The 23,139-nt window shown below is 47.6% G+C and overlaps 1 protein-coding gene across 8 annotated transcripts in view; it reads right to left on the minus strand.

Moving 5' to 3' along the window:
- Positions 1-23,139, minus strand: part of ADCY10 (adenylate cyclase 10) — a 79,586-nt gene that overhangs the window by 46,425 nt on the left and 10,022 nt on the right. For 6 of the 8 annotated variants that reach the window (XM_039241924.1, XM_039241923.1, XM_039241925.1 and 3 more), the window contains 11 exons: positions 22,737-22,942; positions 21,057-21,153; positions 19,502-19,590; positions 16,942-17,133; positions 14,383-14,501; positions 12,812-12,888; positions 10,228-10,417; positions 7,489-7,544; positions 3,878-4,031; positions 1,603-1,795; positions 1,015-1,101 (listed from right to left, as the gene is read on the minus strand). In XM_039241924.1, coding sequence (XP_039097855.1) covers positions 1,015-1,101; positions 1,603-1,795; positions 3,878-4,031; positions 7,489-7,544; positions 10,228-10,417; positions 12,812-12,888; positions 14,383-14,501; positions 16,942-17,133; positions 19,502-19,590; positions 21,057-21,153; positions 22,737-22,942 — 1,460 coding nt within the window. Of the gene's footprint in view, positions 1-1,014; positions 1,102-1,602; positions 1,796-3,877; positions 4,032-7,488; positions 7,545-10,227; positions 10,418-12,811; positions 12,889-14,382; positions 14,502-16,941; positions 17,134-19,501; positions 19,591-21,056; positions 21,154-21,335; positions 22,056-22,736; positions 22,943-23,139 lie in introns of those variants that run through there. The other 2 variants (XM_039241929.1, XM_039241927.1) reach the window with 2 other exon arrangements.

The following is a 23,139-nucleotide window of genomic DNA, read 5'->3' on the forward strand; positions in this document are numbered from 1 at the left end:
ATGAATAGCATTTCTTCGGGTTAAAAAAAACAAGCAAAAAGCCCAAACACTTTTGACTTGGATGTCATTCGCACGGGGAGGGAGTTGGGTAGTATAAAGCACGGGCTGGTGTGATTCGCACACTCTGGCAGTTACGTGGAGGGTGACCTGGGGGTGGGAGGAGGTCTGAGGCACAGAGCCTGGCTGGGAAGACGTGGAAACAGTCCAAACAGACAGAACCTGAACGACAGCACGGAAGAGAGGACGGAGACGTCCCGAAGGGGGACTGAGTGGTTGTAGTAAAAATGGCAACTGGCGAGGGAGAGAGTGGAGATAACTTTAAACGGTGCCTGAATGAATTTGCCATTAGCTAAATCAGGGATCAGAATGAGGAAGAAGGGGCCCTGCGGTAGGAAAAATTCCGTATTAGACACGGATCTGAACGTGGGTTACTATATCCACGTGTTACCAATGGAAGGTTCTTGGAAATGTGGTTCTGGTGCTTATGAACGAAGTGAGGACTCGAAAACAAATGTGGTGATCGTCAGTATACAGTGAGTTGTCATGAGGTTACTCAGAGAGCGAGCTAAGGTGGGGGAGCGTTTCTGATAAGGAGGCACTGCTCCAAGTGTGTTTACACAACCCTGTGAGCCAAGTACTACTGGCTCCCTGTTAAACAAAAGCATAGACAAGTTAACTTGCTCAAGGTTATCCAGGTAGCAAGTGATAGGCCTGTGGGTTCAAATGTTGGTAGTCTGACTACGGAGCCTACACACGTAGCCACCTGGACATACGGCACCTGTCACAGAGCGAGAAGAACAAAGGGCTGGTTTTAAGGAGAAGCCAAACTCCCAGAGGTAATGTTAAAGGGACCCCTTTCAAGCACAGTTAAATTCTGAACACACTCTTGACTTGAGATGCGAGATGTGTAGGAGACCTTTCACACAGGTCAAAGCCTTATGCCGGTGGCATCTGAACCCCTCGGGCCACCTCCCAGTTTGCCTCGCCCCCTACCTGACCCACAGCCGCTCTTACTTGCTCCAAGATCTTCATAAACAACGCTTCCAACTGTTTTTGCTTTCTCAACATGGTCATCTTGGAAACCTCTCGTGAAATAGGGAACTGTACGAAGAATTGGAAGAATATTAAGTATTGGAAAATAGCAAAGGGCGCTACTAGCTGTGTGACTTTGGGCAAATCACTTTCGCATTCTGTGCCATCAAATCCTCGTGCTCTAGATAATCCATAAAGTCCCTTCCAGCGGTCATACTCTATGTCACCGAGTCTGGTAGGACACAGGAAAGCAACGGGGCTTTCTCTGTCTTCGCACTGGCGAGACTTCGTCACCTGCGGAGGAGGGACTCTGTGCCCTGGACCAGCTAGTCCAGTGCAGCTCTGACGGGAAGGAGAGAGAAAAACGAAACAGCAGGCTTTGGATTTTCTAGATCCCTCCAGTGTCTCAGGAAGGTGGATACTCGTTCAAAGCCATTTGGGACCATTTCCTCATCACCCAGATTCTCCACATGAGAAAGGAAAAAGACAGTAAATGGCAAAGAGCTGCTAAGGCACCAGACCAGGGGCTGCTGTCTCTCCTTCCTGCAGGTACCAAATCCAGCGACTCACCTGGACGTGGAAGATGTCATTCAGAAGACAGTGAAACTTCTCATCCAACAGTGTCATGACTTTATTTTGAAGGTTGGTCTGTCGTTCTTTATAATGTTTACAAGTATCCAGCCCTAGTACACTGGCCATGAATATCTGGATGGTATAAAAATTTTGATGGAAGCTGATCTTAGTCAACGCGATGGTAATAGTCCTGTTCATAAGAAAGCCAAGAAGCAGAAGAGTTCTTACATGTATTTTTTGAAAATAATAAAGAAGGAAGCAACGCTCTGGTTTTTTCAGTTGTCACAACTGAAATTTCCTATATTATCTGGAAGCTGTTCTTTACTCCTGCTGCAGATGTATTCCCTCCTTCCGCTATGTTCCTGAGCCCTCGTAAGTGACCCTGGCTCTGCCCTCTCCGGCCGTCCCCCCCACCTTGTGTTAGGCCCTCAGACTCTCACCCACACTGTTGAGTAACATGCTACTTCCCTTGCCCGGCGCCATGATTCAACGCATCACCTTTACAGAAGCCTGACATTTCAGGATGGACGCCAGTTCCCTCTCGTATCTGCAAGCTTTCAGTGGCTCCCGCTGCCAAAAGGTAGAAGTCTAAACTTTTATGTGACATACGAGCCTTTTCCAGGTCTGCTTTGCTATTTCTTGCTACTCTGCCCAGCGGTCCGCCTTCCACCAGACAAACTGGTGCGAAGTCCCTGCATCCCCAGAGCGGTTTCCTCTCCCCGTGCCTTCGGGCGGGCCGTCTCCCCGGCCTGGAAGCTTAGCACCCCTCACAGCCCCGGGAACCCCTCGTCTCCTGCTTATCTGCAGATCTCAGCGTAGGTACAGCCTCCTGGAAATCGTCCCCGGAGCCCCGAGGTTGCATTACGTACGAGGCTGACTTTGTCCTGGCCCCAGCAGCGTGCTGTTGCACACCTCCTTCCCCAGCCTCCCCGATCCGATTTTCATCCTCTCCCTCCTTCTCCGTGAGAGCTCTTTGAGGGCAGGGATCTGATATTATTCGTCTCTGGGGCACTGGCACTTGTCATGGGTCAACTCATGTGCCCCCCCCCCAATTCATATGTTGAAGTCTTAGCCCCCGGTACCTCAGAGTGTGACCTTACTTGGGAATAGGGTCATTACGGACACAGTTACAGAAGTTGAGATGAGGTCATAGTGGCACAGATGGGCCCCTAATCCCGGATGACTAGTTTCTTTATAAGGGGAAATGGACGCAGACAAGGCACAGGGAGAACATTAGATAAAGGCAGAGATAGAGCCCAGGGAGACCAACAATTCCTCGCCAACCACCAGAAGCTACGGAAAAGGGGGTGGATCAGATCGGCCCCCGCAGCCGCCAGGAGGGACGAACCCAGCTGCCACTCGGTCTCAGACCCCTGCCTCCAGTGCTCAGAGGCGGTACATGGCTGTTTATTAAGCCACCCAGTTTGTGCTCCTTTGTTACGACAAGTCTAGCAAACAGACACATATAGCCCTCAACAGTTCCTGGAACACGGTAGGTACTCAAGAAAGTGACGGAATAAATAAATGTCTTCTGGTTATTACGCATTCTCTCCTTAGCAATGTTAAAGATATGTACAAACTGGCCTTTCCCAGGCTTGACATTGAAAAAAGAGTAGAAGTGCAGTTCATATAAGGTTTATAAGAGCCTTGAGGTTCTATGGTGAGTGGAAATGAGGCACCATCGCCATCATCTCAGTCACCGTCACTGTTACTGAGTGCCACGCTGTCTATTGCCATGAGGCTGCCACATGGGCTCTCCCAGAGAGCCCTCCTGACATTTCTTGTATGAAAACACATGAACAGGGTGAGATAAGTACATTAGCTCTGCCTTCCAAAGGAGAATCCAGAGGTCTATTATTCTTTATTTCCATGCACAGGGCTAAATAGTTTGGACTAGTGATTCTCTGCCAGCCAGCTGGATACATTTCTGTGTTGGTTTGTTCTCACCTCGCTCTCAACGTGCATGCCAGGGGTCCTCAAACTGTTTGCCCACTGGGATTACTTAGGAAGCTTTAAAATGTTGATATCCAGGCCCCGCCTGGCTTACTTCAGGATCCCCAGGGGCCAGCCCAGCTTCTCATTTTCTCAGTTCAATCTGTTTATCATTAATTACTTACTGAGTACAGAGGGCATGGTGCCCAATAACTGATAGACTGCGGGTAGTTTACATAAGGCAAATCACATCGAGGAGAGGAGCACTACAATGAAGGAAAGTCTTAAGGACATCAGGATTCTCGGAGTTCTCAAGAAATGATCATTGCAAGTCACTCACCTGTGGTTCTCACCTTGGGCCAGATACTCAATTTCCGTAAGTATCTGGCTCTTCCCATATCCGGATAATCCTTCGTACATTAGGACTCGGCTACAGTTGGACACCAAAAACTCCTTCATGCTACACACGAAGTATTTGATCTCCTTATCACGTCCTGTTATTTGCATTGTTTAAAAAGGGAGCAAACCTGATCAACATAAAATAGTCTCGACGTAGAAAACAAGCACACGGTGATACCCCTCCTACAAATACCTTTAGCATTTCCACAGAACTGCTCATGAACTTTCTTGAGATCCCGTGCACTTTGAAAATGTTTGAAACCTTTCTCTGGGGCTCTCCAGTTAACAATGTGGTTTTACAGTTTTTAGTTGATCCCCACATGCTGTGAGGCCACGTATTTTTAGAATGCTCATCATAATGTCCGTTTAATTTTAGTGTAGAAAACTCAGATTTAAGGTAGCAAACTGCTGGGATTACACAACCCAGAATTAAACCAGGGCTGTGTGACCCCGGTGTTTGTATTCTTTTCCTTTCTCTTTTCTTTTATAGCACACTGGAAGTAATCTACAGATTATTACATTGGGAAATAAAATTATTCAAGTTAGGGTTCCTGCGTTAAATGATTATCGAAAAAATCTTTTTATTTCTAATTCTGTGAAAGAAACTTGCTCTCTATAAATGAGAAATTATCCTTATCTCAGGGCTACTGGAAACTTAAGTGCTAAGAAAATTCAGTTTGCTTTCAGAACTCCATGTGTAGATTATTTCTATCACAGGATCAACCTACATTATAAAATAGATTATGATCTTTTTCTGATTCTGAAATTCACACATGCTCGCCATGAAAAAGATGGAAAACTTAGAAGAAAATAAACATCACCTGGGTCACAGCCCTGACCTTTCTTTTTCTTACATGTTTTTAAATACATGTAATAGGAAGCCTGAAATCTGAAACCCAGCCCACGATCTTGGGAACCTTTCAGGGCTGGCTCCTCCTTCTTCGCTGGATTGGTCACTGCTGGGGGCCCATTTTGGATACCCGTTCACAGAGTAAACACACAGCCAGGTGTGACCTAGTGTCTAGTGAAAACCAGGGCCATGACTCTATGCTTAGGTGTTTTATACAAAGCAGCTAAGTGTTTACTTGGTAATGTAAATTTCTGGGCATGGTTCAGTGAGAACCCCTCCGCAGACTTTATTGCTTCATTTGGGGGAAACACTCCCTTCCTGAAAATTCATTCGAACTTCAGTATTGTGAGCTGTGTCATGCTCTTCTTTGGCCGGAACCTCACGTAGGTAACTCAGAAGATGGGAGTCCGGAAGGCCACCTAGCGGCATCTTCCAGCTCACATACAGGTAAGGCCTTATCAGCTGTCTTTCAGCTGGACTCTAAAATAAAGTCAAGTCACCTTGACTGGAAGTAATGCACCTTGTTTCTATCTCAACAAGGCCCTAATATCTGAGACCCTTTTTGACTATTGTTTTGTTGACATCTATGCTGTTGGTGAGCATATACGATTTCATGTACGGAAAGTCTTGTAAAAGAAGGGCATTTCCTGTAGTCCTCACCTCTGACAGTTTCTTTCTGGCTGGAGCTTTAAGGAAAGACACGTGGACTTGATCTTTACCTCGCACTGATGGAATCAGGGCAAAGAGGCGACCAGACCAGACTGAGAAGTATACACAGATTGTGCCAACGTGTCCTGCTGCGGCTGTCAGACTGAGTCCTCAATCTTATACAAGGGGGTTAGGGATTCCATTTGCTGTCAGTCACTATCACAATGATCATATTGTAGGAGGGGAAGTAAGGCCTCGGAGGAGGGTAAGGGTGAGCCTTCCTTCTCCTTTGCAGCCTTCAAGAGGCTAGAAATCTGTATTTACAAGAAGTGATTAGACTCTGAAAAGCACACTGCTGCTGATCCAAGCACCTTTGCCTTTCTGGAACTGCTGCCTTCTTTTAGGCTCTGCTGAAATCAAGATTCTGCCCCGATATTCTCCCAAAGTGTGGGACGGGGCCTCCTCCTGATTGTCCTCGCAGGGTTAGGACCCGGATCTAACTTATGATGATACTTTTAGAGATGTTCATCTAACAGAAGAAAATTATAAGTGCTCTGGAAATGGCTGCTTTGGAATCCACAGGCCTATCCTAACGACAGTCTCTTCCCCCAGGGGGTGTATCCCTACCTCATTTTAGGCCCCGTTCCCTGTCTCGTCTTGTCTCGAGTTAGCTTTCTCTTGATAGGCTCCCTGTCACCAAGAATCCCAAAAACATCACTGCCACTGCCAGACAGATCACAGATCTAAATGTCAAAGGTAAAACAAAATTTCTGGAAGAGAATCTAAAAATATATATTCACGACTTTTGGGTGATGAGAAATTCCTAAACCGTATACAAAAGCACTAACTGTCAAAGACTGGTAACCTGGATTATATTAAGATAAAATATTCTACTCATTAAATACATCACTAACAGGGTAAAAAGGCAAGCACAGGACGGGAGGAGTTATGTACAAACAAATGACAGGGACCCGTTTCCAGAATATATAAAAAATTTCCACAGATATATGATAAAGATACAACCCAACCGAAAAAAGGCAAAAGAGTTGTACAGATGCTTTACAAAAGATGATGCCCAAATGGCCAACAAACATATGAAGAAGGAACTCAACCGTATCAGGGAAACACAAATGGAAATCACAATGAGACCCCACTGTACACCCAACAGAGTTATTAAAATTATGAAGACTTGGGGCACCTGGGGGGCTCAGTCGGTTGGGCGTCTGACTTCGGCTCAGGTCATAATCTCACAGTTTGTGAGTTCGAGCCCCACGTCGGGCTCTGTGCTGACAGCTCAGAGCCTGGAGCCCGCTTCGGATTCTGTGTCTCCTCTCTCTCTGACCCTACCCTGCTCACGCTGTCTTTCTCTCTCAAAACAACAACAACAACAACAAAATTAAAAAAATTATGAATACTTAAAACTCAGTTGTTGGTAAGGGTGAGGAACTCTCACAATACTGTTGGTCAGAATCTAAGTAAATACAACCATTTTGGACAATTATTTGGCTTCATCTACCAAACCTGTGCCCTTTGTCCTGAACAGTTTCTGCTCAATAGAAACACGTACATGAGTTCCCCAAAAGACACATACGAGAATCTCTACGGCAGTATTATTCATAAAAACCAAGGACCGTTAACAACTCCAATGTTGTACAATGACAGAATGAATAAATTGTTGCTTATTTATGAGACGGAATACTACACTGCAGTGAAAATGAGTGTATTACAGCTATACGTAGCACCGTGGATGAATTTCATACAGTAGAGTTGATTACAAGAAGGCATATGGAACTACACAGTGTATGACTTCCCCTGTGTGACTGTCACAAAGGGGCCTGAGTCATCTCGGGTGTTAGAGGTCCCGGGCAAAGGGTGACGGATAAAGCACGTGAGGGCGTCTGGACCACTACTATTTTTCTATCTCTTCGCCTGCAAAGTGGTCATATGCTTGTTTGTGATAGTTCGTTAAGATGCAGACTTCACACTGGTATACTTTTCGGTATGTTTTGTTATAGTTCAATAAAGAAGCTTAAAAATCAAGGCCTACTACCTACCCAGCAAAGGGTAGCCCTCATTTCTGTTGCAGATGAGGTATGCCATACCAAACATGCTGAAGAGGAGAAAAGAAAAGACGTTAGAGTCAGAACAGGGACATATCGAGAGCAAGAGTGTTTAATTTTTAGTTCCCAGAAAGTCTCCTTTTCGATCTCTAAGGAGACTCTCTCCCCTGACTCAGGGTCGCAGACGCCAAGGGGAGGAGGAAAGAGAAGTTCTTACCTGGGAACAGAGGGTCCAAACAACGTACATAGACCTTTTCATAGTGCCTGACACAGTAAATGCGTGTCGCCTCTGCTTTGGTAGAACTGAGCCCCTTTCTAGGGAAACCAGACACCATCATGGGACCCTTAGAGGTGGATATTGTCTCACACCCCGGGAAGATTCCACCAAGTGCTCAGATGGTAACAGCCCCCCTTGGTGAGCACGTGCTGTGTGCCTGGCACAGTGTCAAGTGCTCTACCCATATGTCACTCTTCACTCCTGACAAAATCCTTATTAAGAAATCACTATTATGTCCATTTTACAAATGAGAAAATTGAGGTGCAGAGAGTTTTATTTGCCTGAGATCCCATAGGGAGTGGGGACGGGAACAGAGGATCCTGACAAAATTAGTATCTATAACCGGGCCAGTATATATACACTGGCCCACTGTGTATTCCGTGTCATACACAGCTAATTTTGTGTATTGTATATGTTGGTCTTCCCCATTAAATTGTGAACTTTCAGGGAAGGACGCAGGCCCTGTTCATATTTGTATGTGTATTTCTACACTGTCTTATTTGCAGAAATGGTATAGAAAAATGATGAGGAGGCAGACTTTGGGATCAGATGGTCCTGAATTTCTGTGGGAGGCTGACTGTGTGAATGGCCCCACCTCTGACCCCTACTTGTATCCATGCCCTGGGCTCTGTCACTCTGCAGAGTCTTCCTGCTGTGGGCTCATCCTTGTGAATGCTTTGCCAATGGAATGTAAGTCTTTTTTTTTTTAATTTTTATTTTAGAAAAAGAGAGTGAGCAGAGGGAGACACAGAGAATCTCAAGCAGGCTCCACACTCCCTGTGCAGCCTGACGTGGGACTCAATCCCATGACCCTGGGATCATGACCTGAGTTGAAATGAAGAGTTGGACGCTCGACCACCCAAGACACCCAGGTGCCCCCTGCCAATGGGATATTACCAAACATGTCACAGAAGCTTGACAAATGCTTGGGCATTGGGTTTGCTCTCTCTTGCTCTTCGGATATTGCCGTGACAACATGCCTGGGCCAGTCCGATGGAGGACGACACACATAGAGCCAAATCGTCTCATTTATGTCAGCCACACTGCCCACCTACCCCACCGCCCCAACCCCGACATCGTCCTGGATCAGCCAACGAACTGCTGGCCCCCAGGCATGTGAACAATCGCAGGCAAGATCAGCCACACCCAGCCAAGATCAACTGACTCCCACAGACTTGTGGCATAAGTAAATATTTACTGTGGTATGCCGCTAAGGTTTTGTGGCTGCCTGTAACGCCGCGTTGTTGTGGCCTTTTGAACCTTGGCTTTTTGCTCACTAGATTTATGACCACAGACAAGTCATCATGTCTCTGAATCTTAGTTTTTAAATTTATAAAGTGGAGATAATAATAGTTTCTACCCGATATGGCTGATACTAAGAATAAATCATATATTTTTGAGGTAAAATACCTAACACTTAATAAGGGCTCAGAAAAAAATTAGTATTATTCATTCATTTATTCAGACAGCATTTTATTGATGGTCTACGCATGCCCAGTACAGTGCTGAACCCTGGGAATACAAAGATGAATAATAAAGACTCCTTGAACCAACTGCAGCCCTGATTCTGTTATCTGACCCTTTAAGACCTAGATTCTAGCCCGCTAATATAAAGAATAATACCTTTCCACTTTCCATGTGACTCATTCCTTTACCTGTTATTACTGAGTGCCTACTGTGTGCCCAGCCCTGGGCATATAAAAATGAACAAGAGATAGCTACTATTGTCAAAAAGCTCATAATGTAGTAAGAAAATCGATCAGATCAGTAGCCATGATGGGTGCTAGAGTGACATAGAGGAGGAAAGCGCTGGGTTGACTGTGGTTGTCCCAGTAGACTGGGGAGGGGGTGGGGGTTAGGGAGGACCGTCTGTTTAGACAGCCCAGAGGAGTGGGCACAGGAGGAGACAGGATGGAAAGGCAGGTGGTTGTATGTCATTTTGAGGGATTTGAACGGTATCATGAAAATGACCAGAAGCCACTGAAGGATTTTAAGTTCCAAGGTGATACCTATGTGTCTAAGCTGGGCTTCCGGGGAACGTACTTCACTAAAGACCTAGAGGAGGGCCAGTATCTTATACCGTTTTCGCCCCATCAATGCCCGCCACATAGTTGGTATGATCAGTAAATACTTCATGGTTGGCCACTGTGTCCATCTGGGGCCAAAAAGATACTCAAACGAGGGGTTCTCTGTTCGGGTTGTACTACCTTTGAAGAGTCACCCTTAGATTATCAGCAGTGGGAGTAGAATGGGATCGTCCACCATGCTATGCTATCAGTAGGATAGAGAAAGATGAAGGATTTTGAGATCTGGGCCTTGTTCTGGGGAAGGAATAGATTTCTATTTCATAAACTGGATGCAAATCAGACATGGGTGACCGATGGTTTTTGCTATCATGATTTTCCCACTTTACTAAAAAAAAAAAACATCCCACAAAATCAATGCCCCACACTCACACTTTCTCATTAAGTCCCAAACACTGATAGACGGGTCCAGGATCCCCAACGCCTTTCATGAGTTTCTGTGGGAGCTCTTTGAAAAAGTAGGCTGGGAGGTTGCTGCCATTGTAGGTGACGGAGTCACAAGTCACGATTCCTGGGTAGTACATCATCATCCTGGCAGCTATGTTGACTTTCTGACCAATTACTACAACAGAAGGGAGGAGGGCAAAGACCAGGGAGAAAGCAGCCGTTGAACTAGCAGAATGCAGCCTGGAACATACTGTCCCCAAGTGGCTCGTTCACTCTGTTCCTCCCGCCTCTCATGATTGACACAGAAGTCTCATCTTCAACTACCCATATTTTGCCGATGGCTGTTTAAAAATACACAGGGAGTAAACTCAATTAGCTACCGGCACAGTTTCTACCTCTCCTGGGAGGCCGTGAGGGCGGCCTGCTCAGAGATAAAAGGGCCGTGTGTGTGTGTGTGTGTGTGTGTGTGTGTGTGTGTGAAGAAGGTTGTGTACGTGTGGTGGACACAGGCCTGGGCTCGCAGGTGAGGTGCAAGCCGGTGGGGGGGTGGTGGTGGTGGAGGGGACACTAATGAGGCACAAAATCGCACCTCTAATGCTCCTGTGTGTGCAATTTTTTCATTTCATTTCACTTTTGAAATGAATCAGCCTTCATTTGTCAATTTCTTAAGCATGAGCACACAGGGCTGGAAGGGGCGTGTGTGAGATCGACCCAGGAGATGTTTCAAAGCGGGGTACGCTGTAGCCCACAGACTCTGAAGCATACAGGTTCCACCCCCAGCTCTACCCCTGACTAAGTCACCAAATTACATGGGCAAAGTTGTGCTTTCAGATGCTCCCATGCCTCCATTTCCTGATCTGTAAATGGGGGTGATAACAGTTCTTCTCTCAGGGGGCAGTTTATAAAGATTAATGAGTCAGTTCACGCACATCACTTTCAACAGTGCCCGATGCCAGTAAGCATCCGGCAATTAATTAATATTACTACTAGTCAGGGGTGCCTGGGTTGCTCAGTGACCGACTTTGGTTCAGGTCATGATCTCACTGTTCGTGAGTTCGAGCCCCGTGCTGGGCTCTGTGCTGACAGCTCAGAGCCTGGAGCCTGCTTCAGATTCTGTGTCTCCCTCTCGCTGCTCACATTCTCTCTCAAAAATGAGTAAACATTAAAAAAAATTTTTTTAATGTCACGACTAGTTAGGTATTAATTATTGCACTTTAACATAAACATAAGCACTTCTTTTTTTATTTAAAAAATTTTCAATGTTTATTCATTTTTTGAAAGAGAGACAGAGAGACAGAGCACGAGCAGGGGAGGGGCAGAGAGAGAGGGAGACACAGAATCCGAAGCAGGACCAGGCTCCGCACTGTCAGCACAGAGCCGGATATGAGGCCAGAACCCACAAGATGCCTAACAGACTGAGCCGCCCAGGGGCCCCTAAACTTAAATACTTCTGATCAGGATATTTCTTCTTTAAAAAACTGCTTATTATGGAAAATTTGACCATACAATAAAGCATAGTATTATGAATCCCCATATACCTGTCACCCAGTCCCAAAGCCCCAAACCCATGGCCAATCCTGCTCCATCCTCACTTCCGTCTACTCTCCACCCTGCGTTATTTTGAAAAAAATCTCTCAGGGGCGTCTGGGTGGATCAGTCGGGTAAGTGTCTGACTTAGGCTGAGGTCACGATCTCCTGGTTCGTGAGTCCGAGCTCTGCATGGGGCAAGATGCTGTCAGGGTGGAGCCCTTTGGATCCTCTACCCCCTTTCTCTGCCCCCCCACCCCCGCGCATGCATGCGCACTCTTTCTCTCTCAAAAATAAACAAACACTAAACAAGTAAAAAAAAGAAAGAAAGAAAAAGAGGGGCGCCTGGGTAGCTCAGTCGGTTAAGCGTCCGACTTCAGCTCGTGTCATGGTCTCATGGTTCATGGGTTCGAACCCCGCATCGGGCTCTGTGCTGACAGCTCAGAGCCTGGAGCCTGTCTTTGGATTCTGTGTGTGTCTCTCTCTCTGTCCCTCCCCTGCTCACACTGTCTCTATCTCTCTCTCAAAAATGAATAAAACATTTTTCAAAAAAATGTTAAGAAAAGAAAGAAAAGAAGATGAGAAAATCTCAGACATCCTTCCACTGCAGACATGAATATTTCAGTATTTTAGATGTATTGTTTCTGAATATCTTAAATCATAATGGGGTTGAGGAGGGAAGTCAAAGCAGTGAAATCTCGAGGTAACATATACTTTCTATTTTCATTTATCAGGAATACCAATATTCCTAATTTCTTTAGGAATTAAGAGGAGTAACTGTCTTAATGTTAACGGGAAATGATTATAAAGGTGCCCTCTTTCCATGAGCTTCCAGCCTCTACCGCCCCCCTCGGATGACTACTTAGTTCTGATACTCATGCACAGCCTGGATACGCACACTTTGCAAGCAACGAGCTGCCAATGGGCAAAGCTGTGTGGCTGGGCTCCTTTTGGAAGACTCCATGCTTCCAGAGGGCAGGGCCCCAGCCTCACTTAGCTTTGCCCTTCCTCCCACAAGGCCGGATGACAAGGCACGGCACACCTGTGTATTCGTGTCTCACGGAATGCCCGACGATTCCACAGAAGACGATCCCGCTGGCCACGCCGATGGACACAGTGCTGGTGCCCGGGAGAAAGCAAGAGAGTTTAAGGGGAAGGTCATGAGCGGAGAGAAAGTGGGGAGGGTGGGGACATGATGATGAGTGGGGTGTGGGGAGGGTTTGTGAAGGGGGAGGGAGCAGGGAAGATTATCTTTCTTTTTTTTAATTAAAAAATTTTTTAAAATATTTTTTTTTATTTCTGAGAGAGACACACAGAGAGAGAGAGAGAGCGTGAGCAGGGGAGGGTTAGAGAGAGAGGGAGACACAGAATCTGAAACAGGCTCCAGGCTCTGAGCTGTCATCACAGAGCCCGATACGGGGCTCGAACCCACGAACCGTGAGATCATGACCTGAGCCGAAGTCGGACGCCCAACCGACTGAGCCCCCAGGCGCCCCAAGGATTTTCAGTAAGTAACGGTCTTCTCTTGTGGGGAGTTTGGGGCGACTATACAGGGCCTGGAGGTGTGAAGGAGGCACCGTCTGAGACAGAACTATGTTCTTGGACGTGATAAATCGGTTCACTTTTCTGCTAATTTTAAACATCCATCTGAGCCACTTTTCTGGAAAATAACCTCGCACCACCCCAAGGGGACTTGCATTGCCAAGTGACGTAAACACTGAAACCAACTGAACTGTGTTTGCTATTGCCGGAAAGAACAAAGTCATAAAGTAACTTGGACACAGTGCGTGGCATCGAAAGCTAACTTAGTTAACGCAAGGGTGGCTGCCTAACGAGGGGCTGACGGCGGGGAAGACTGAGAACAAGGGGGTGGTACCTGTTAAAGGAGAGCCCCGAGTTGGGGGCCTGGGGGTGCTCAGGCAAGGCAAACCTGAGGGCCTGTGGCTCTTAGCCAGGGCTGGGGATGAGAAACCTTCCCTTCCTAACAGTTTTACTGAGACTGGATCATCTTCAGGTTAGATCAGTATATAAATGTCCAACACAAGGACTCATTCTATCTCTCAGTTATTAAAAATCAACTCAAGGGCGCCTGGGAGGCCCAGTCAGTTCAGCGTCCGACTCTTGGTTTTGGCTCAGGTCATGATCTCAGTTTGTGGGGTCGAGCCCCGTATCGGGCTCTGCGCTGTCAGCACAGGGCCTCCTTGGGATTCTCTTTCTCTCTCTCCCTCTCTCTCCGCCCCTCCCCCACTCTCTCTCTCAAAATAAATAAACTTAAAAACATTTTTAAAAAATCAGCTCAAGTCTCCCATATCGTGTTGGTAGTCCAGCCTCTACCAAGAAGTAAGCCAGAGCGTGGCCAGGCAACCCAGTTAGGTCTTCTTGCAAACCTGCTACATTTTGACTTTTTAAGAGTGTCCTTTCCTGCGCTTTGTCTTCACCATCCCTCTGTCTCTGCATCAAGGCTGGGTTGGCCCAGGAACATGAGTACAAACGGAGGGCTTCCGGTCAAAGACAGCCCTCTCCTCACCTCCTGTGCCCTGACCCTCTGTCCTGCCTCCCCACACGCGACCAAAAGGTCAGGGGCCGCCGGATGGGAACAAGGTCAACACTCACTGGATTTTGTGAACTTGAGAGCAGAAGTCAAATATATCCACGGCACTTTCCAAGGCATGAGTGACCTCGTCAGGGGCCTTTTCCCCAGGGAAACCGAAGACACAGAGGAAGGAGCAGCCCTGTGGGGGAGAAGTCGGCCCACACAGCTGGCGACGCCATCTTTAAACCCAACCAGCCGGGAGGCTGCTGGAGGGAGGCAGCGGCGTGCACTTTCTGAGTCACACCGGACCACGGTTTCTCTCACATCCATTTTATTTTTAGTAAACGTCATCTGACTTCTAGTGCCGGAGCGGCGGGGCTTTAGCCCGAGGAGGGCTTGCTTTTCTCCAGAGACAATGGCTCGCGCTGGGCTATTCGTGGGCGCCCACCTGCTCCACCCCCCGCGGCCAGGGTCTTGGGCTACACGCCGCTAAGTTTACATCTGAGGAACAGCACAGGGCAGTGGAAGAGGCGCCTGCTCTTCCATCAGAAAATCTGTGTTCTCAGGTCACCTCACAAGTGTGGAAACTTGGATCAGTTAATTACACGCGGTGAACTTCATTTATCAGTCTGCAAATGGGTACAAGATAGACCTTCCCAAGGTTGCTTTGGCTACTAAAATGAGGGTTCTATGTACGTGCACATACACATGTATAACTTTGCAAACTACTTTATAGTGTATATATGCTTCACATAGTACGTTACATATATTCTGTATGTTGTATAGAATATAAACTTTATTTTTTATTTTTTTATGTTTATTCATTTATTGAGAGAGGAAGACAGTGTGAGCGAAGGAGGGGCAGAGAGAGAGCGAGACACAGAATCTGAAGCAGCTCCAGGCTCCAAGCTGCCAGTACAGAGCCTGACGCAGGGCTCAAACCCACGTACTGTGAGATCATGACCTGAGCTGAAGTCATACACTCAACCCACGGAGCCACCCAGGTGCCCCCAATATATACTTTACAGTATATATACTTTTATAAACTTAATGTTATAAGCTTATATATAACATTATATACGTATATAACGTAAACTTGATATACAGGTATACTTTGCAAACTATAAAGTTCTTTTCAGGTATTGTTATTATTCTTAGGGATAAAGGCTTAAACTGAGAGTGCTTTTTCTTGGCATAAATTTAACTGTTCCAAGAAGAAGTTAAACTCTGAAGCTTGGCGATCTTAGTATCCATCACTTAAACAATTACCCGAGTCAGACCTGTTGTCTATAAGAAAAGAGCATCGTAACTAAAGGATGATGGGCTACAAATTTCAGTCTGTATATGTGAAATATCCTGACAAAATGCAAAAGAGATGGCCTCTGTTTCTTTAACCCTCTCCAAAATGAATCTAAGTGCCAGATCCCGGTTGGCACTGGGCCCTATCTTGATGGGACGAAGGGAGCCCTGATTCAGGTCTGTGCAAAGACTAGAGGGTAACCCTTTCTACCAAATGCTCAATAACTGCTTCTCGAGTTAGTGAATGAGTGAATGCAGGGCAGTGATTTAGTGCTCTGCTCTTCAGGTGCAAAAACACTTGAGATGCGGAACCAATTCTCACGGGCATTTCTGCGGTAATTTGGTAACCATATCGTTTTTCTCCAAACTGACTAAGAGCAGATTAAAAGGGGCACCTCGGTGGGCTCAGTTGGTTAAGCGTCCAGCTTCAGCTCAGGTCATAATCTCACAGTTTGTGGGTTCAAGCTCCATATCAGGCTCCGTGTGGACAGCTCAGAGCTTGGATGGAGGCTGCTTCGGATCCTGTGTCTCCTTTTCTCTCTGTCCCTTCCCTGCTTATGCGTTCTCTCTCTATCTCAAAAATAAACATTAAAAAAATTTTTTAAAAGAGCAGATTAAAAATACCCAGAAATGGGGAGCTTGGGTGGCTCAGCTGGTTAAGTGTCCAACTGTTGATTTCAGCTCAGATCATGATCTCAGGGCTCCTGAGTTCAAGCCCCACATTGGGCTACATGCTCACATTTGGGCCTGCTTGGGATTCTCTCTCTCCCTCTCTCTCTCTGCCCCTCCCCACTTGCATGCTGAAGCTGGAAGGGGACCCGGAAGTGCAGATACAGCAGGTGGGGATTATTGGAAACAGGCTTCTGGAGTGTGACGGTTATGAGACACCTGACCTAAAACCTCAAAGAGGTGCCTTGTACGCTGGGCTGGAGACGTGCGTGCAGCGAGAGCTCGTTGAGCGTAGGCTTGAGAGCAGAGACTGGGAAGGCGGACTGCCGGGGTTTGAATCCAGCCCACCACCTACTAACTGGATGATCATAAGCAAAACTTAGTCTCGCCGTGTCTCAACATCCTCATCTGTAAAATGGGGACGACAGCAATAGCATCCACCTCTCAGAGTAGTCCTGAGGGAGGAGGTGAGTTAGTGCGTGGAAAGTATTGAGAATAATGAGTGGCACATAGTAAGTGACATATCCACCATGTAAGCTATTTCTAGAAGTATATATAAAGACAGATAATTTTAGGTTAAAAATGTCTGTTCTCTCCCTCTCACCAATGTCCAAGGTGTGAACAAGAACTTTAAATTATCGGTAGGTTTCCACCCCTGAATTCACATTTACCTTGTCAAACATGAAGACTTTGTTGATTTGGCCTCGGAAGACCCTCAGGACAGAACTGATGTGCACACAGGCGTCCTGGATGGCCGAGCCAATGACTTCTGCTTTCTCTTGGTCCTTAAACATCAGGTTCACGAACACAATGGTCACCGGGCGGAGCTCGGACAGGTACCCTCGAAGCTGTCTGTCATCAATCTGCGGAGCAGAGAGCAGCTTTCCTTCGCCTGCGTCCTTGGTGGTGGATTGTGTGCGGCGACCCCACCCCCATGGAGTCATCACTGGGAGGCAGCTAGCCTTTTGCGATTCTCTGGGGAGCTGGAGTTGCCCGAATGCGTGAGGTACAACGCGGCAGAGTCAGCCCAAAGTCGAGCAGATGGACACGGAACGCGCCATCAAAAAGTCTCTTCCAGTGTGACCAGCAGCCACACTGCCAGCTGCCTGGTGCCAGCGTGAGCCGCCCCAATAACAGAGAGAAGTACTGTTTCCTTTCGGCACTCTTACCATTCAGGGCTAAGAACAGCACATTATGTAACCCAACCTTATATTTTCACAGCCTGGAACCTTCAGGAATACTTTCACATTCTCTCCCACTTTCTCTTCAAACGAAATAAAATAGGCATTACGATCCTCACTTGACTGATTAGATAACGGAGACGTGGAGAAACAACAGAAGTTTCCCAGGGTCATACAGAGCCCAGATCTCCAGGCTCCTGGTCTGATGCTCCAGCGACAACACGCCCCTGCGTCCCCTGTGGAGGTATATGTATCATTCGGCTCCCGTCTTCTGTGCAAGCCCGGGAAAAGGAGCCTTCCCAAATCATGCTTGCCTACCATCATTCTTGAATGTTGCTAAAATAAGTGCATAGCAATCCAATGGGGGGAAATTATTGCATTTTCTCCCTCAAGAGCACAAAAGGATCAGGTGCCCCACTGGCAAGATAAAACATATCTTCCAGGGGGCGCCTGGCTGGCTCGGTCAGTAGAGCATGGGACTCTTGATCTGAGGGTCTTGAGGCTGAGCTCCATGTTGAGCTCCACGGAGCCTATTAAAAAAACAAAAACAAAAACAAAACAAAACAAAACACCCCACAAAAACCTCACCATATCTTCTGGACAAAAGGAACTGTGAACAGGGAACCATGCCGTCCTGCTTCCTAACTGTCTGGGCTAGTCCTGATTTCAGGCGATTCAATTCTTTTCCTAAAAGAATAATTTCTAACTGAAATTATTGATGGGATGATTTTCTTTCATTTCTCCAATAAATTGGTATTAAATAAGAAATTAATATTAAGTAAGTAAACATTACTATGAAAGGTCAAATCTAGTCAATAAACGAGTTAAAAATCTATCCGACAGGGTGATTCTGAGGTTTGATCTGAAAAATGCAACCTCTGCATCTGTCTACAGTTTAGGAGCCGGGCGGTCTTGGTGTGGTTGCAAAAGGCCTGTCTTTTGTCTCCTTTCAGCCGCCGTAGCTGTGTCTGCACCCGGAGCTCATCATTGCTACCCACAAGCCCTGGTGACTCTTGGGGTCTATCTTGCACCCCATTCCCGGAGACCTTGCCCCCCGCTAGCTGCCGCTGAAGAAGCGGAATGTGTCATGTCTCTCGGAGGTAGGGAGGGGAGGGCTTTCTGGAGCTTCAGAGATCTTGAGGAGTCAAACCGTGCCTCTAAATTGGACTGAAGGTGGCGGGGTGCGTCCTGATACCGGTTCAACTCACACTGCGGAGGCGGCTACCCACTGCTCAGGCTGCCTAAGTTCTCCTCCAGGACACAACCTCATTTTGATGGAATTAAGGATTAAAACATGCATATGTTAGAAAGGTGTACAGCCTGTGCGCAAAAAAAAAAAAAAAATACTGTAGGATTCAGATAGAACGAGGTTCAAATCCTGGCTACGTCTGTTCCTTGATAACCTTAGGAAAGTTCCTGGTATCCTTCTGGGTCTCAGTTTTCTCACATACAAAATGCGTATGAAAATATCTAGCAAGAATTATGAAGAATAAATACATGCAATAGCAGAATGCCTGGCATATGGTGAGTGCTGAGGGACAGTTATAATTCACGTGAATTAATACATTTATGAGAGCCTAGATCTAAGCGAATACAAAGGTGAACATCTTAGGGAGTGGGGGTAGCTACGGGCATCCTAATGATCTGTATCGTTAACTCTTGAAGCCCAAGATCTAAGGTAAGTGGCGTAGAGAAACGTGGTACCGATGTTAACGTAACTCACTTGAGAACTTTCTGCTAACTGGGGTACAGAAAGGGGGGGCCACAGGCTCCCATTTGCTTCAGAAAGAGTTCCATTCCCAGTTGTATAAAACACACGGTCCCAGTTTATGCCTGTTGTCGCAGCGTGATTACGAACAATGCCTCCTTTAACTCTTACAAGTATCCTGATCTGAAAAGCCAGTGTTGTAGTCACCTTCACACGGAGAACGCCAGCCCCAACTCTATTTAGTTAAATGAAAGATTTTCCTAGTCACTGGTTTTCTTGATCTTTCCAATTGTCCATGATCTCCGACACCCCAAAAGCCAATAAACTAAACTGTGAAAATACCTGCTTCAGGATGCTTTCCATCACATACTTTTGGAGGGACAATTCCAGGTCAGGATCGGACTCCAGCATGCACGCAAGCCTCAGGAGGTCTAAGAGAGCAGAAGGAGGGGCGGGGTCAGGAAAGGAAGCGGGGTCTGCAGTGCTGGGACCAGAGTCTCCCCCGCCCCCCCATTCCCTTGGACGGTGGTCTTCACGGTTCAGTCAGGGGACTCTGGGACACCCAGCCCAACAGAGCCAAGGGAAATCCAATGAGGAGTTCTTTTTTTTTTTATGTTTTTTTTGGGGGGCGCCTAGGTGGCTCAGTCAGTTAGGCGTCCAACTTCAGCTCAGGTCATGATCTCACAGTCCGTGGGTTCGAGCCCAGCGTCAGGCTCTGTGCTGACAGCTCAGAGCCTGGAGCTGCTTCACATTCTGTGTCTCCCTGTCTGCCCCTCCCCCACTCACTCTGTCTCTGTCTCTCAAAATAAAATAAAGACATAAAACAAATTAAAAAAAATACATAAGTGTTTTTATTTTTGACAGAGAGAGAGAGACAGACAGAGTGCAAGCTATTCTTGAATTTTGTCAAATTAAGTGCAAAGCAAACCATTGGGGGAAATTATTGCATTTTCTCCCTCAAGAGCACAAAAGTATCAGATCCTCCACTGACAAGATAAAACATATCTTCTAGGGGACGCCTGGCTGTCTCAGCAGAGCATGGGACTCTTGACCTGAGGGTCTTCAGTTCGAGCCCCATGTCGAGCTCCATAGAGCCTACTTAAAAGGACAAAACCAAAACCAAAACGAAACTAAAAACGAAAGACCATATCTTCTGGACAAAAGAAGGAAGACTAGAAGGCCAAGGACAGATGCCTAGAATCACCAACATTTAAGGAATGGGAAGGAGGGTAAACAAAGTCACTGAAAGCAGGTGGCTTTAGGTATAAAAGCAAAACTAGGAAGGAATATTCTTGAACCCAAGGAAAGAGGAGAAGGCAGTGTGCACAAAAAGAGAGTAATTGAAGGCCAACCAGCTAGAATGAGGCCTGAAGAGAGGTCATCTGCTTTGGCAAGTCTGATGGCCATTGGTGGCCTTGACCGAAACAGTCTCAGTAGACAAGAGAAGTGGCTAGAAACTAGATGTTAGAGGCTCAAGACTGAAGAGAAGGTGAATACACTAGGCACATGCAATTTTCACCCAAGTTTATTGGGTGAATAAATGAGAAGATAGAAGAGGAGCCACAGATATTCAGATCACTCTTCTGAGAACTTTTGTGGTGAAAGTTAGGAGGGGGAAGTAGGGTTTACAGAAGTTTTATTTCTCCTTTCATCACGGGGCGGACCTGTACACGTTAGGATAATGGAGAAGAGTCATTGACAAAGCAGAGACTGAGGGCCTGAGGAGGGCTGTACTTGGAACGGCTGTGCTGAGGAATGGGAGGGAGGCCCCCTTTGTGTGCTGCTGGGAGCTGTGCTGAGGAGGCCGGGCCGGCCGCTTCAACAGAGCCCTTGACATTGGTAAGACCCTTCCGAGCACTGGTAGAGGTCAAGGCTCTTGTCCACGGAGCGTACTCACTTTTATGGTCACCAGAAGGATAATAATCCATGAAAGTCATACACTTGGTGAAAAACTCATCAAAGTTAAAAGTAGACGGTGGTTTTAAGAAATTAACCTAAATAAAAAAAGAAGTTTTTGGTTATTCTGAGGGTTTTCTGGACCTTTGAATATAATTTCTCGGCAGAAAGGGCAGGGAGTAAGCTTTTAAATGTCCAGGACGTGGTAAACAGACATATTGAGACAAGGATCTATCATTTGGAGGTGATCACATTAAAAATCTCTCTGATTACTCCTTACCACCTCAATCTTCAGCGTTTATACAGATGACCACACCAGGGGACTCTCCAGGGGGCTTTCCCACTCAGAATTTTCTTCTTTTTTTCCCTTCATAACATTTCAATTTAAATAAAACCTGGTTAAATTATGTATCATGTGTGTCCTGTAAGTGTTAAAGGACGAAGGGGCTGATGCCCAAAAAGGTAGCTGAGAGCATCAGCAGTAATAAGATTCATGTCAAGGTGCGGAAGTCCATGGTCCGGTTCATGGAGACGGGTACAACTTCACTTGTGTGGCATTCTTGCCTCCCACCCCATACGACTAACCTTAGTCCAAGAATGAGAAAGTATCAGGCCAAGCCAAGTGGAGGGACATTCAACAAAGTGGCCAGTACTCTTACTAGGTATCAGTCAAGGTCACATAACCCCGGGAAACACTGTCACAGACTGCAAGAGACTCGTTAAAAATAACAACAAAATGCAGTGCAGGATGGTGAATAGAGAGAAATCTGGAACATTCCACCGATGTAGGGAAACCGGTGAGGTCCAAATGAGGCCTTCAAGTGGTGAACAGTATTGTACCGATTTGCATTGTTTTTTGTGTTGTATGGTTTCCTGGCTTTGACTCCTGCACCCTGACGAGGAACGACGCCAACATTTGGGGAAGCTGGGGAGGGATATATGGAAGCTCTTCTAATTTGGAACTTCTCTGTAAGTCTAAACTTAATTAAAATTAAGACAGTTTCAGGGCGCCTGGGTGGCTCAGTTGGCTGAGCGTCCGACTCGATTTCGGCTCCGGTCGTGATCTCTCGGTTCGTGGGTTCGAGCCCCGCGTCCGGCTCTGCGCTGACGGCTCGGAGCCCGGAGCTGCTCCGGATTCTGGGTCCCCCTTCCCCGCCCCTCCCCCACTCACGCTGTGTCTCTGTCTCAAAAATAAACAAATATTAAAAAAACAAAAGAGGAATGTCTCTCTCTACCTCTCTCCCCCACTCGCACTGTCTCTCTCTCTAAAATAAATAAGTTAATTAACTTAAAACAGAACAAGTTCTAAAGGCGTAAGGCGTGATGGCGTAAGAGGGGACGGCGCGTCAGGGCGCGGGGGGCGGAGGGGGCCGCAGGCAGAGGCTCGGCGCGAGGGCGGCGGGGCGCCCGCGGCGGGGAGGCGCCGGCCCCCTTAACCCTGCCGGCCCCGCGGCCGCCCCTGCGGCGGCTGCTGGCGGCCCCGCCCTCCCGGGGCGACGCTGCGACCCCGTCCCGGGGACCTGTGTGCCCGCGGGGTGCGCTGCAGGGTCCCCGGCCCCACCCGAGCGCCGCCCCTCCCCCTCCGCGGGGACGGTGCCGGGTCGTGCCCCCCCAGGGCAGCCTCTGCCGCCCCGCCCCCCCGGCCTCCCCCCGGCCCCCCCGGCCCCGCAGGCCTCCCCACCTTGACGGCCCTCTGGTCCGGGATCCGCTCGATCTCGATCATGCTGCGGTCGCACAGCTGCCAGCAGTTGGGGGACAGAATGACGTCGTTCATCTGAGCCATGTTCTGGGCGAGGCGCACGTCGTCCACCGCCTGGCCGATCACCAGAAAGTAGTTGCGCGTGTCGTCTCCGAACACCAGCATGGTGATGTGGCCGGCGGCCAGTCCTGGCGGCGGGGGCGTCACGGGGTGGGGGTGATGTGGGGTGGGGGGGGCGATACGGGGTGGGTGTGGGGGTGACGGGGTTAGGGGTGGGGGTGACGGGGGTGGGGGATGAGGGGGGTTGGGGGTGGGGGGGGATGACGGGGGTGGGGGGGGGGGGGGGGGGGCGGGGGGGGGGGGGGGGGGGGGGTGAGGGGGGTTG

The sequence above is a fragment of the Hyaena hyaena genome, unplaced genomic scaffold (genome assembly GCF_003009895.1).
Source record: "Hyaena hyaena isolate Hyena2069 unplaced genomic scaffold, ASM300989v1 scaffold_201, whole genome shotgun sequence".
Taxonomy (NCBI): domain Eukaryota; kingdom Metazoa; phylum Chordata; class Mammalia; order Carnivora; family Hyaenidae; genus Hyaena; species Hyaena hyaena.